Source organism: Chiloscyllium punctatum, chromosome 6 (assembly GCF_047496795.1).
Source record: "Chiloscyllium punctatum isolate Juve2018m chromosome 6, sChiPun1.3, whole genome shotgun sequence".
NCBI lineage: Eukaryota > Metazoa > Chordata > Chondrichthyes > Orectolobiformes > Hemiscylliidae > Chiloscyllium > Chiloscyllium punctatum.
Window position 1 is genome coordinate 23,933,190 of NC_092744.1, and position 12,342 is coordinate 23,945,531.

A 12,342-nucleotide genomic window follows, 5' to 3' on the forward strand; every position below is an offset into this window, starting at 1 on the left:
CAGCTACAATCAGTTCGGAGGAAGGGTCACTGGATTTGAAACATTAACTCAGCTTTCTCTCCACAGATGCTGTCAGACCTGCTGAATTTTCCCAACAATTTCTGTTTTTGTTTGAGGGACGGTAACTTGTTGAGAGGTTGGGGGTCTTGCCTGCTGACACAATAGCTGTTGCCTCTTTTGAGCCACACCTCCAACAGGGAGCAGGGAGGCCACCAGACAGCGTTCCCCAGAAATCAAGACCTTGAGAGTGGAAGTCTCGCTTATTGTGAGCTCCTGGCCAATCCGAGGCTGCCTGTTTTTGTGCTCAGTAGTGCCACCAGGAGGCAGTAACTGCTGCAGGGAAAATGTTCACTGGGCCCCTAGGCTTGCAGAGCATACCCCACCCGCAAGCATTTACCCCCTCCGCCACTGATGCACAGTTGCAGCAGTGGGTACCATCTACAGGATACAGTGCACAAAATCACCAAGGCATCTTAGATAGCACCTTCCAAACGCATGGCCATAACTGTCTAGAAGGCTAAGGGTAGCAGATTCATGGAGCACCACCACTGGCATGTTCCCCTTGAAATGAATCACCATCCTGACATGGAAGTATATCCCCATTCCTTCAGTTTCGCTGGGTCAAAATCCTGGAATTCCCTCCCAAAGACATTGTAGATCTGTCTCCATACAGCACACAGGTTCAAGAATGCAGTTCACTACCACCTTCTCCAAAGCTACAAGGATGGGAAATCAATGTTGGCCTAGTCACAAATGGATATGACTTTTTAAAAAATAAACAATTTACCAGCCTGACTGTTCGTGAAGGGTCACTCGTGAAGAGGGGCAGAGATCAGCATGGGAAACCAAGGAGGATTTTTTAAAAAGATATTTCAGAGGTGATTTTAACTAGCTTCGTTCATCTCAGACGCACAATGGAAAATCAGGAAATGCTGACGGAGGGAGAGAGAACTGAGGGAAGACCCAATGTACTCCACTGCCAATTAAGTATGTTTTGTGGTGTAGATCCCTTACTGTGGATTATTTACAGAATGTTTTTGATGTCACACATCCCTAATTGCCCCTGACAGGTGGTGATGATCCACTTTTGTGAATTGCTGCAGTCCATGTATTCAGGGAAGCAACGGTTTAGTGGTATTATTGCTGAGCTACTAATCCAGAGACTCAGGTAACATTCTGGAGACCTGCCACAGTAAATGGTGGAATTTGAATTCAATAAAAATCTGGAATTAAGAGTCTAATGATGAGCGGGAATCTGTTGTTGATTGTTGAGACAAAAAAAACTATTTCGTTCATGTTCTTTAGGGAGGGAAACTGCCACCCTTACCTGGTGCGGCCTACATGTGACTCCAGACCCACAGCAATATGGTTGACTCTGAGCTGCCCTCTGGACAGTATATATTGGCCTAGCCAGTGACATCCTCATTCCGTGAATGAATTAAAAACAAAAATCACCACCTTCTCATGGGCAAGTAGGAATGGGCAATAAATGTAGAAAATGTGGCTAACAAATTGCATTTACAGCAAGATTCCCAAACATCTATGTGATAAGGACACGATGAACAAACTTTTGACTGGACATGGTGGGAACGTCACTGTTCTTCTTCAAAACTGTGGACACGGGATCCTTCACACCCACCCAACCACCCCCCCCCCCCACCCAAGCAGGCACGGCCTCACTTTAGAGTTAGTACTGAGGCATTAATACTGCAAACTGCAGTTTTGGTTCACATTGCAGGAGTGGAACTTTGACATCCAACCTTTTAGCACTGAGGTGGCACTGACACACACTGAACCACCACAGCTCACTTTTGGAGTAAGGAACTCCGGCCTAGAAAGCAAGGCTTCACCTCAATAAGGCAAGCAGCTCACCCTGAACTTGTATTGTGTGCTTCTCGTAAGAGACTTCACAGTGCTGGTCACTTCCTCACCCGTATACATCGACTCAAAGCCACCAGTCTGTAACAACAGCAACAATTTGCATTTAGATTTAATTTAGTAGAGGTTCAGTAACACAGAACTTGAATATTGTTGAAATAACGTACACTTAGTCAAAGCTATCCATCTTGCAATCATCAGGATAATTTTTAATAATACCAATGCAAATATCTTTATACTGTATGAACTTGACATGCTGATTGGTTAGCAACTGGACTCTGATCATTGGAGATTGTTGCCATGGAGATTGCACCATGGGATAATGACTGACAAGAGTGCAGGATGAAACATTTTGATTAAACATGTCTTTTTTTTCCTTGCACTAGTTTAATTTAGTAAAACAACCTATTGTTTAATCAAACAAAATCTGTGATTGAACCACAAGAGGTAAAATTAGGATAGGTGATGAAAAATGTCGGGGACTCATGGAGAAGACAGACACGGAGAGGTTTAGGGAGGGAATTACAGAGCACAGGGCTCAGGTAGGTGAATGTATAGACACGAATGATTGAGATGCTTTCACTGGGGATCTGCAAACCAGAATTAGAGAGCAGTCAGAGGTCCCAGAGGGATGTGGAGCTAGAGGAGATGACAGAGACAGAGAGCTATCTTCACTCAAAAAATGATTTTAAAAAAGGGGTTGGCACAGTGGCTCAGTGGTTAGCACTGCTGCCTCACAGCGCCAGGGACCCGGATTCAATTCCCACCTCAGCCAACTGTCTGTGTGGAGTTTGCTTATTCTCCCCGTGTCTGCATGAGTTTCCTCCGGTTTCCTCCCAAAGTCCAAAGATATGCGGGTTAGGTGAATTGGCCAAGCTAAATTGCCCAAAGTGTTAGGTGCGTTAGTCAGGGGTAAATATAGGGTAGGGGGATGGGCCTGGGTGGGTTACTCTTCGGAGGGTCGGCGTGGACTTTTTGGATCAAAGGGACTGCTTTCATACTGTAGGGAATCGAATCGAAGCATGGGGATGTGGATTGATTGCAAAACAATAATGAGGATTCTAACTTTGACATGTTGCAGGATCAGAAGTGGGAGTGCCTCAATGAGATCAGAGAATGAGGAGTGAGTTTGGACAGTTGTTATGTGAACATCAGCTCATGAATAGTGCAAGACTTTGTTAAGAGGTATTCACATCTTTTTTCCAAGATCAGATACCAAGACTTGGAACCTACTTATCCAAGTTCATAAGGCAAGCAAATAAGAAATTGGAGCAGGGGTGGATGATATGGCCTATTTAAGGTTGCACTGACATTCAATATGATCAAGATTGATTTAGACTTCATCTCCACTTTCCCATCTGCTCAATTCCCCAAGAAACTTAAAATCTATCTAACCCAGGCTTAAATCTATTCAACGAGAAAGTATCTATTACCCTCTGGGACAGAGAATTCCAAAGCTTCATCACCCTCTGAGTGAAGAAATTTCTGTTCATCTCCATCCAAATGGGTAACTGCTGACTGGGGGTCAAGAGGTTAATTCATGAGGCGAGGTTTCACACTCTGGTCTTAGATATGCTCCAGCTTGAGATGTTGAAAAATAACCAAAGGGTTCAATCAGGTAGATAGAGAGAAAGTATTTCCCCTGGTACACTGTATATATTGGTGGTGGCATGGAGGGGCTGTGCATTGGAATATACAATGAGGGAGCGAATCCTTCAAAGGTGGTTCAGGGACAATCTCAGGAAGCATTTCTTCACAACATGGACAGTGAGTAGCTTAAACGCTCTCCCTCTGGAAGTTGGTTTGTTGAGTCTTGCTGTCAACTGAATAACCAAGTCAACTGCAATTGAGATATATCTATTGGGTAAGATTTACAGGACCAATGGAGTTGAGTACAAAATCAGCAATGATCTTAACTGGCTGGTTGAAAAGACTAGAGGGGCTGAGTGGCCTCATTCTGCTCCTGTTTTGCTGTTCTCTGGGTTAGTGTTGAGCTCCAGGCAGTCACTTACCGAGCTCTCTTCCTCCATCTCCAGCATGTAGGTGATGTGCTCCTCCGCTGACGAACCATCTGGACGGTTCCACTGTAACGTCACCCATGTGACCCCTGCACGCACCAACCGAGGGGCTGCAGGAGGCTGTGGCACGTTCCCCGCGGTGTAACAGACCACTTCCTGGCTGAAGCCACTGTAAGCAGCAGATAGAGGGTGGGGGAGATCAAATGAGTGGGGTAAAGAGAGAGACAGAGAGACAAAGAAGGGGGAAAAATGAGAAAAAGAAAGGAGTGAGTGACACAGAGTGACAGCAAGAGAGTGAGAAGGGAGAAAGCAGGAGAGAAATGAGGACAAAGACAAAGGGTGAGAGAGAAAGAAAGATAGGGTGAGAAGGAAGGAGGGAATGGGGAAGTAGAGGAAAGACAGGGAGAGAGGAAGACAAAAGAGGATGAGCAAGAGATGGGGAGATAGCATGATAGAGAGAGAGAAATTGGACCAGACAGATAAAATATATGGAGAGTGAAGGAAAGAAAGAGAAAGGGAGATGGTAAGAATGTGATAGAGGCAGAAAAGCCAGACAGGAAGATAAGAGTATTAAAGGGAGACAATGAGGATGAGAAGAATATAAAAATGCAGAAAGAGATGTAAGAAGACAGAAGTGAGACAAAAGAAAATGGAATGAATAATTTGGTCATCAGGATACCAACAGTGAGGAGAGCAAAGGGTTAGGGATAAAAAGTGAACATTCAAATAACAGCAGGTGTGGGGAGTGGGCAAAGGCATAAAATCAGTTATTACCTCAAGGCAACTCCAACTTTCCATAATGTGTGTGTATGTGTGTTAGTCTCTGTGTGTGTGTTAGTTTGTGGAATTCTCTTCTCAGTTTCAGATGTCCGTACAGTGGTGGTAAAATCAATCCCATTGGCCTGTGTCCTTAGAGGAGGAAATGGTGAGTGAGCATGTCTTGACTGTGCTATGTCCATCCTGTGAATTCTGCCAATCCAGGTCCACAAAACCCTCGGCATTTGTGTTAAAAGCAAAGGTTAATGAAGGACAGCCAAAACAAATTGGTACGGGAAAGTCATGCCCAACTAATGGGGACTTTGGGGCTACACAGTGGTTAGCTGCCTCACAGTTCAATTCCAGCCTCAGGTGACTGTCTGTGCGGAGTGTGCACATTCTCCCTGTGTCTGTGTGAGTTTCCTCCAGGTCCTCCGATTTCCTTCCACAGTCCAAAGATCTGCCGGTTAGGGTGAATTGACCATGCTAAATTGCCCAGAGTGTTCAGGGATGTGTAGGTTAGGTGCATTAGTTAGGAGGAATAGGGTAGGGGAATGGGTCTGGTTGGGTTACTTTTCAGAGAGTCGATGTGGACTTGTTGGGCCAAACAGCCTGTTTCCACACTGTAGGGATTCTATCTATCAATAAATTCTTACTTGCTTGTGTGTACTGTTTGATTTCCATAGGCCTAATGTTTAGCAGCTAGACCAAGAAATCTTTACAGAATAGAACTTATAAAAAACTTGGGTCCGCATGGGTTTAGATGTCCATTCATTCATCAGTGTTCAGTGACTTATAATAAACTTACCGCACACAAACAGACCATTCAGCCCAAGTGATCCAAACTGGTGTTTCTGCTTCACACGAGCCTCCTTGAACATTGGAGGCTGAGGTTTATAAATCACAATGGACATGGTTAGGGTAAATAGTCAAGGTCTTTTCCCAGGTTGGGGGAGTCCAGAACTAGAGGACGTAGGTTTAGGGTGAGAGGGGGAAGATTTAAAAGGGACCAACGGGGCAACTTTTTCACACAGAGGGTGGTGCGTGTATTAAATGAGCTGCCAGAAGAAGTGGTGGAGGCTGGTACAATTGCAACATTTAAAAGACATCTGGACGGATATATGAATAGGAAGGGTTTGGAGGGATATGGGTCAAGTGCTGCCAAATGGGACTAGATTAGGTTCGGATATCTGGTCGGCATGGACGATTTGGATCAAAACGTGTGTTTCCGTGCTGTACATCTCTCTGACTCTGCACACTCCTTACTTGTCCCTCTCACTCCATCCTCTGTGCCCTTGCCCTGCATAGGTTTATCCAGCCTTGCCTAAACTGTGTCTGTCAAATTTATGTCAACCATTCCTGTGTTAGCGAGTTCCACTTTCCCACTGCAGTCGGGATACAGATTGTTCTGCTGAATTTCCTGTTGCTATGATTGGTGGCCCTGATTTACTGAAGCTCCTAGTTCTGCCTGTGGATTGGGTTGAGAGAAAATGGTGACAAAGCTGTTGGATTGTCACAAAAACCTGACTGGTTCAGCCACACCACCCTCTGAGCAAAGTAGCCTGCCTCCTAATCTGGGCTGAGCTAATTTGTGACTTGCGTTGATTTTTAATCTAATTTCTAACTCGCTGACCCACTCAGTGCATTGTCCTGCAGCCAAAGGAACACCACCTTCTCAAGCAACCCACCCACCCCCCACCCCGGGAGCAACAATTACCCGAATCAACAATGTCACTCAATCCAAGAACAAGTTGCCATGTTCCTGTGGCTGCCTTAGCCATGGGACTGGTTACACCTGGTGACTCTAATGATACACAGCAAGATTCCACAACTAGCCCCAGCGGTAAAACTGGAGGAAAACGGCTTGCCACAAGAATGCCCCATCCATTTCACTTACCTGGTGCCGATATCGTTGCATGCTGCTAACCGAAAGGTGTAACCAATGGCTGGTAAGAGTTTGGTTAGTTTGTAATGCCGCTGGTTACCAAAGTAACACTCCCGAAATCTGTTATTCCGTTTCCCCTAAGCATAAGGAAGGGAGAGAAACCATTAAGATCAATAGTCCGACAGATCATGTGAGACTTGCCTCCCAAATGCCCGAGATGGATAGGGGCAATTTCCACCCTTACTCAATATTCACTCCCTTCCCCCGTTGAAGCATGGTGGGGCAGTGTGTACCACTGACAAGATGCATCGCAGCAACTCACCAAGCTCCCTTTGACAGCACCTTTCATATCAATAAAGTCTACCATCTAGAAGGACGAGGGCAGCAGATACATGGGAATGTCATCTCTCTCAGCCACCCACTATCCTGACTTGGGAATATATCACTGTTCCTTCAATGTCACTGAGCTTCCTCCCTAACGGAATTGTATGTCCCCCTACACTGAATGCAAGAAGGCAGCTCACCATCACCTTCTTAAAGACAACTAGGGAGGGGCAACAAATCCTGGCCAAGCCAACGTCACCCACGTCCTGAGAATGAACTGTATCAAACCCTGGTCATGTGGCTTACTCAGTGATGAAGAAATAGCAGTGAGGATTGACTCTTGGTCAGGTGTCTGCACTGCTGAGTGACTGTGCCATGGATCCACACAAATAGACATCACCTCCAGCCCTGTCTGCTGAAAAGTACCTACTTTCTTAATGAAGGAGAATCGTGAACAATCGTTTTGTCACACAAAAAGAAACATCTGACTCTCTCAGGGAATGGAAGAACAGCGCTGATCCTCCGATCCCAAAGGCACAGTTTATTCAGCAATTTAATCCCCAATAAGATATCGATTGCTGAGATTATGAGCTGATTTATTAAGTCGAGCAATGTTTCTTGCTTGAGCACATTTCTACTTCAATACAATTTCTCGATAAAAGGCATTCTGGATTTTGACAGGAAACCTTGAGAAATGAAGTTGAACTGCCCCGGCAGTTTGACCAATACATTAATACAAACCTCATCCCACTCGAGAAGGTAGCTGGTGATCTTTGATCCATTGTCCACAGGTGCCTGAGAGACAATTAAAACACAAAAGATGAGATTTACAATCGATTAGTGTTAGATCTTGTCTTACACCTGTACAAGTTGACAGAATAGAGAGAGAGAAAGAAACCACTTGTCCTATCATTCCGGTACTGGCTCATTGTTGGAGTAAAGCTAAACTAAGCCGACTGCTCATTCTTGAGCCCTGTATCAATCCCATTCCACCCTTTTCTCATCCTAACTCAATCCTCAAGTAATTCCACTGCTCTGTTCATTCTGCAAAATCCCTGGATCAATGCCCGATCATTCCTGATGGCCCTGTATCAATCACAAACTTATCCCAGTGCTCCCCTCATTCCTGATGGCCCTGTATCAATCACAAACTAATCCAACTGATCCCCACATTCCCAATGTCCCTGTATCAATCACAAACTAATCCCAGTGCTCCCCTCATTCCCAATGTCCCTGTATCAATCATAAACTAATCCCACTGCTCCCCACATTCCCAATGTCCCTGTATCAATCACAAACTAATCCCAGTGCTCCCCTCATTCCTGATGGCCCTGTATCAATCACAAACTAATCCCAGTGCTCCCCTCATTCCTGATGGCCCTGTATCAATCACAAACTAATCCCAGTGCTCCCCTCATTCCTGATGGCCCTGTATCAATCACAAACTAATCCCAGTGCTCCCCTCATTCCTGATGGCCCTGTATCAATCACAAACTAATCCCAGTGCTCCCCTCATTCCTGATGGCCCTGTATCAATCACAAACTAATCCCAGTGCTCCCCTCATTCCTGATGGCCCTGTATCAATCATAAACTAATCCCAGTGCTCCCCTCATTCCTGATGGCCCTGTATCAATCACAAACTAATCCCAGTGCTCCCCTCATTCCTGATGGCCCTGTATCAATCACAAACTAATCCCAGTGCTCCCCTCATTCCTGATGGCCCTGTATCAATCACAAACTAATCCCAGTGCTCCCCTCATTCCTGATGGCCCTGTATCAATCACAAACTAATCCCAGTGCTCCCCTCATTCCTGATGGCCCTGTATCAATCACAAACTAATCCCAGTGCTCCCCTCATTCCTGATGGCCCTGTATCAATCACAAACTAATCCCAGTGCTCCCCTCATTCCTGATGGCCCTGTATCAATCACAAACTAATCCCAGTGCTCCCCTCATTCCTGATGGCCCTGTATCAATCACAAACTAATCCCAGTGCTCCCCTCATTCCTGATGGCCCTGTATCAATCACAAACTAATCCCAGTCCCTGCTTTCACTCCTGATGGCCCTTTTGCTCAGAACGTCACCTCTTACCTTCCACTGGATGGTCAGTGTGCTTTTCGTCCGATGGGAGAGTTTCGGTGGTGATGGTGTGTCTGGTGCACAGCTCTGAGTGGTGAAACTGACTGGCTCAGAGTACGACCCTTTCACCGAGTTATAGATTGTGGAAACTCTGGCAAGGCAAAGGTGACAGGTTGCATGGTAAGGTGAAGTGCAGAAAACCACTGGCCGAGAGAGACCTGTCTTGTAGCCATTTGGGGTAAGGGTCAGGTCGAGGGGATTTGGAAGATAAATTCTCAGTTGGCACAGTTTCCTTTACCTCCCCACATCTGGCGCATTTATATGGTGCAGTTAATGGAACAAAAGATCTCTCAAGGGGTTCCAATTAAAAAGATTGGCTGAGGAAGTCTGAGGCAACACGAGAAGTGACCTTTTCGTCAACTGAGTGGCTTGAATCCGGAATGTTCTGCCTGAGTGTGAGGTGCAAGAAGATTCGATTAAGACTTTCAGGAGAGAGAACCTAAAGGGAAAGCAAGTCCTGGGCCCCAGTGCAAATGGGTTTGAGGGCAGTGGGTGGAGTGGGATTTGTTAAACCTCTCTTATCACGAGCCAGATCAAATCGAACAGGCTGAATGGCCTCCTTCTGTAACCAGGCAGTTAAAGCACATTCAGCCCATGATGGTGGTGCAGTGATAAAACCACTTGTGATCCTGAAGCACTACAGCTTCAGATCTAAAGCTCTGGGGATCTGCCTTCAAACCCCACCATGCGAGCTGGAGGAAGTTAAATTCGGTAATTAAAATCTAGAATTGAAGGCTAGCCCTAGTAGTTATGGTGTGGGAACTATCATGATTCGTTGTAAAAACCCATCTGACTCACTGATGTCCTTTAGCGATGGACATCTGCCATCCTTACCTGGTCTGGTCTACACACGTGACTCCAGACCCACATCAAGGGGGGGGCGACTCTAACTGCCTCCTGAAGTCGATCATGGGCAACGAAGGACGAGCAACAAAGGCTGGACTCACCTTCAACACCCACATCCCATGAAAAGACAAAGAAAAACATCCCAAGGCTAAAAGGTGACACTGATTGATTGAGGTGTTGCCCCGGGGAAAGCAACTGGGAACCAAAGTCTCTCCAAACTCCCAGGTAAAGAGTAAGGCTTGAATATATACTGTAGTTTGCAGGGAATGGGCCCCTGCGTATGTGTAGGAGAAAGTGAGGATTGCAGATGCCAGAGGTCAGAGTCGAGAGTGTGGTGCTGGAAAAGCACAACAGGTCAGGCAGCATCTGAGGAGCAGGAGAATTGATGTTTCGGGCAAAAGTCTGCGTCTGTACAGATGACACTTGCAGCATGCATAAAACAAATATTTTATAAACTCAGCTGACAATCTTAAACTATATTAAAATAGCTCTCAGGATTGACCACCAAGTGTTGCCTGGTTACAGAACCATTGCTAACAGTCAACCTACCGACCAATCAGTGTGCCCAGTTACAGAACCACTGCTAACAGTCAACCTACCGACCAATCAGTGTGCCCAGTTACAGAACCATTGCTAACAGTCAACCGACCAACCAATCAGTGTGCGTGTCTCCTATTGTGGAAGCTGTTGAGGTGAATTGAAATTTGACATTCTTACTCTTGTAGTGAGTACCAGAGGAAAATTGTTTGTAACACATCTCTCTTTTTGACAATATGCAAATCCTGGGCTATCAAGTGGCCACTCAGTTGAGTTGACTGTGTAAACAGGCTTACCTGATGTGATAATCTGTTGTTGGCTGTAAATCAGTCAGGCTGCATTCTAAATCTTCTCCACTGAAAACAGAGCAATCCAACTGATTACAATCGAAAGAGAAACGTACATCAAGCGATGAGGTCATTCAGCCCATTGCATGTTCTACTTGGGAAACACTGACCAATGAGTCCCCTCCCCTGGGTCCTGTCTCTACTGCCTAGCAACCGGTTGTCCTTCAAGTGTTTAGCTAACTCCCAATGGAGTTTCATTGGATGTGCTTCCACTGCTTTTCAGGCTGTATGTTCCAGATCCTAACAATCTATTGTGTACAAACCATTCCCCCAATCTCCATTCCACTCCCACCCCAGGCACGTCTGTCAATCACCATAAATCCACATCCTCTGTTACCAACTGTCTTCTGATGCATTCGCTTACTCCTTGCTTACTCCATCAAATCCCCTCATGACTTTGATATGATCAATTTCACATTCCCCTCGATAGTCTTGGCTCTATATCTGTATCTGCTCTGGAATGTCCCATGGGGACATTATAGATTTACTCTGTTTCGAACCCTGTGTTGTTCCTGTCCTGGGACTATTTCATGGGGACAGTGTAGGGTTAGCTTTACTCTGAATTTACCTCCATGCTATACCTGTCCTGGGACTATTTCATGGGGACAGTATAGGGTTAGCTTTATTCTGAATTTACCCTGTGCTGCCCCTGTCCTGGAAGTGTTTTGGCATTGACACTGGTGCCTGATATAGAGATTGCTTTTCAAAGGCAGTAATGTGTCTAGTTTTCTCAATGCTGGGGTTTCTCACCTATAAATAATCTTGTACTTCCCGTCCTTGCCCTTATCTGAAGAGGCCACTTCATAGTTACAGGTGTATGGTAGGCCGTTTGTCTGTTTGTCCCCGTTGGTGAGGCCTGTAGGTGGAGCCCAGGTGAGTAGAGCTGCCCTGGCTTGGACATTGGATACCTACCAAAGAAAACACATTGACATTGAAAAGCATCACACTTCAGTTCAAAACAGGCCATTTGGCCTACTTGTTCCATGCTACAGGTTATGATTCACATGAACCTCCTCTGGCCTCTCATTACCTCACCCTATCTTCCTATTCCTTTCACTCCTATGTTTCTATCCAATGTTCCATTTATCGAGACCACTTTCCCTAACCTTCATTGAAGCTGCAACAGTTCACATTTTCCCTACTCTCTGAATATACTTTCCGGAAATTTCCGTGGGACTTATCACATGTTTCAATTCTGAAGAAGATTCATATTGGACTACAGACACTATCTCCGTTTTTCTCGCTCCATAGATGCTGCTAGACCTGCTGAGATTCTGCATAACTTCTGTTTTTAGTTCAGATTTCCAGTATTTTGCTTTTATTTAATAGCTTACTGCATATCAGTTAGAGATTACATTGATATGATGGACAGAGTTGGAGAGATTTTCAGGAGGTCCCTGAAGGTTTGGTCACTCTCCTTCAAGTTCCTGGGCTTTTTGGCCCAAAGACCATGTGATATTTCCATTGTGAGTAGGTGGTTCTTAATGAACTACTCAGTTTTAACCCTTTCAGACCCACAGTCCCATTGGGGTGGTACAGCGGTTAGCACTGCTGCCCCACAGTACCAGGACCTGAAGGGAGAACATAGAGAGTTAGGCAGGAATTTAAAA

General features: G+C 45.5%; 1 protein-coding gene across 2 annotated transcripts in view; it reads right to left on the reverse strand.

Annotated features, from left to right (window-relative positions):
- fndc3ba (fibronectin type III domain containing 3Ba) overlaps nucleotides 1-12,342 on the reverse strand; it is a 343,026-nt gene that overhangs the window by 92,500 nt on the left and 238,184 nt on the right. For both annotated transcript variants that reach the window (XM_072572145.1, XM_072572146.1), the window contains exons 8-14: nucleotides 11,483-11,640; nucleotides 10,682-10,741; nucleotides 8,955-9,093; nucleotides 7,603-7,656; nucleotides 6,550-6,674; nucleotides 3,891-4,065; nucleotides 1,873-1,959 (exon numbers count right to left, since the gene is read on the reverse strand). In XM_072572145.1, coding sequence (XP_072428246.1) covers nucleotides 1,873-1,959; nucleotides 3,891-4,065; nucleotides 6,550-6,674; nucleotides 7,603-7,656; nucleotides 8,955-9,093; nucleotides 10,682-10,741; nucleotides 11,483-11,640 — 798 coding nt within the window. The remainder of the gene's footprint in view (nucleotides 1-1,872; nucleotides 1,960-3,890; nucleotides 4,066-6,549; nucleotides 6,675-7,602; nucleotides 7,657-8,954; nucleotides 9,094-10,681; nucleotides 10,742-11,482; nucleotides 11,641-12,342) is intronic.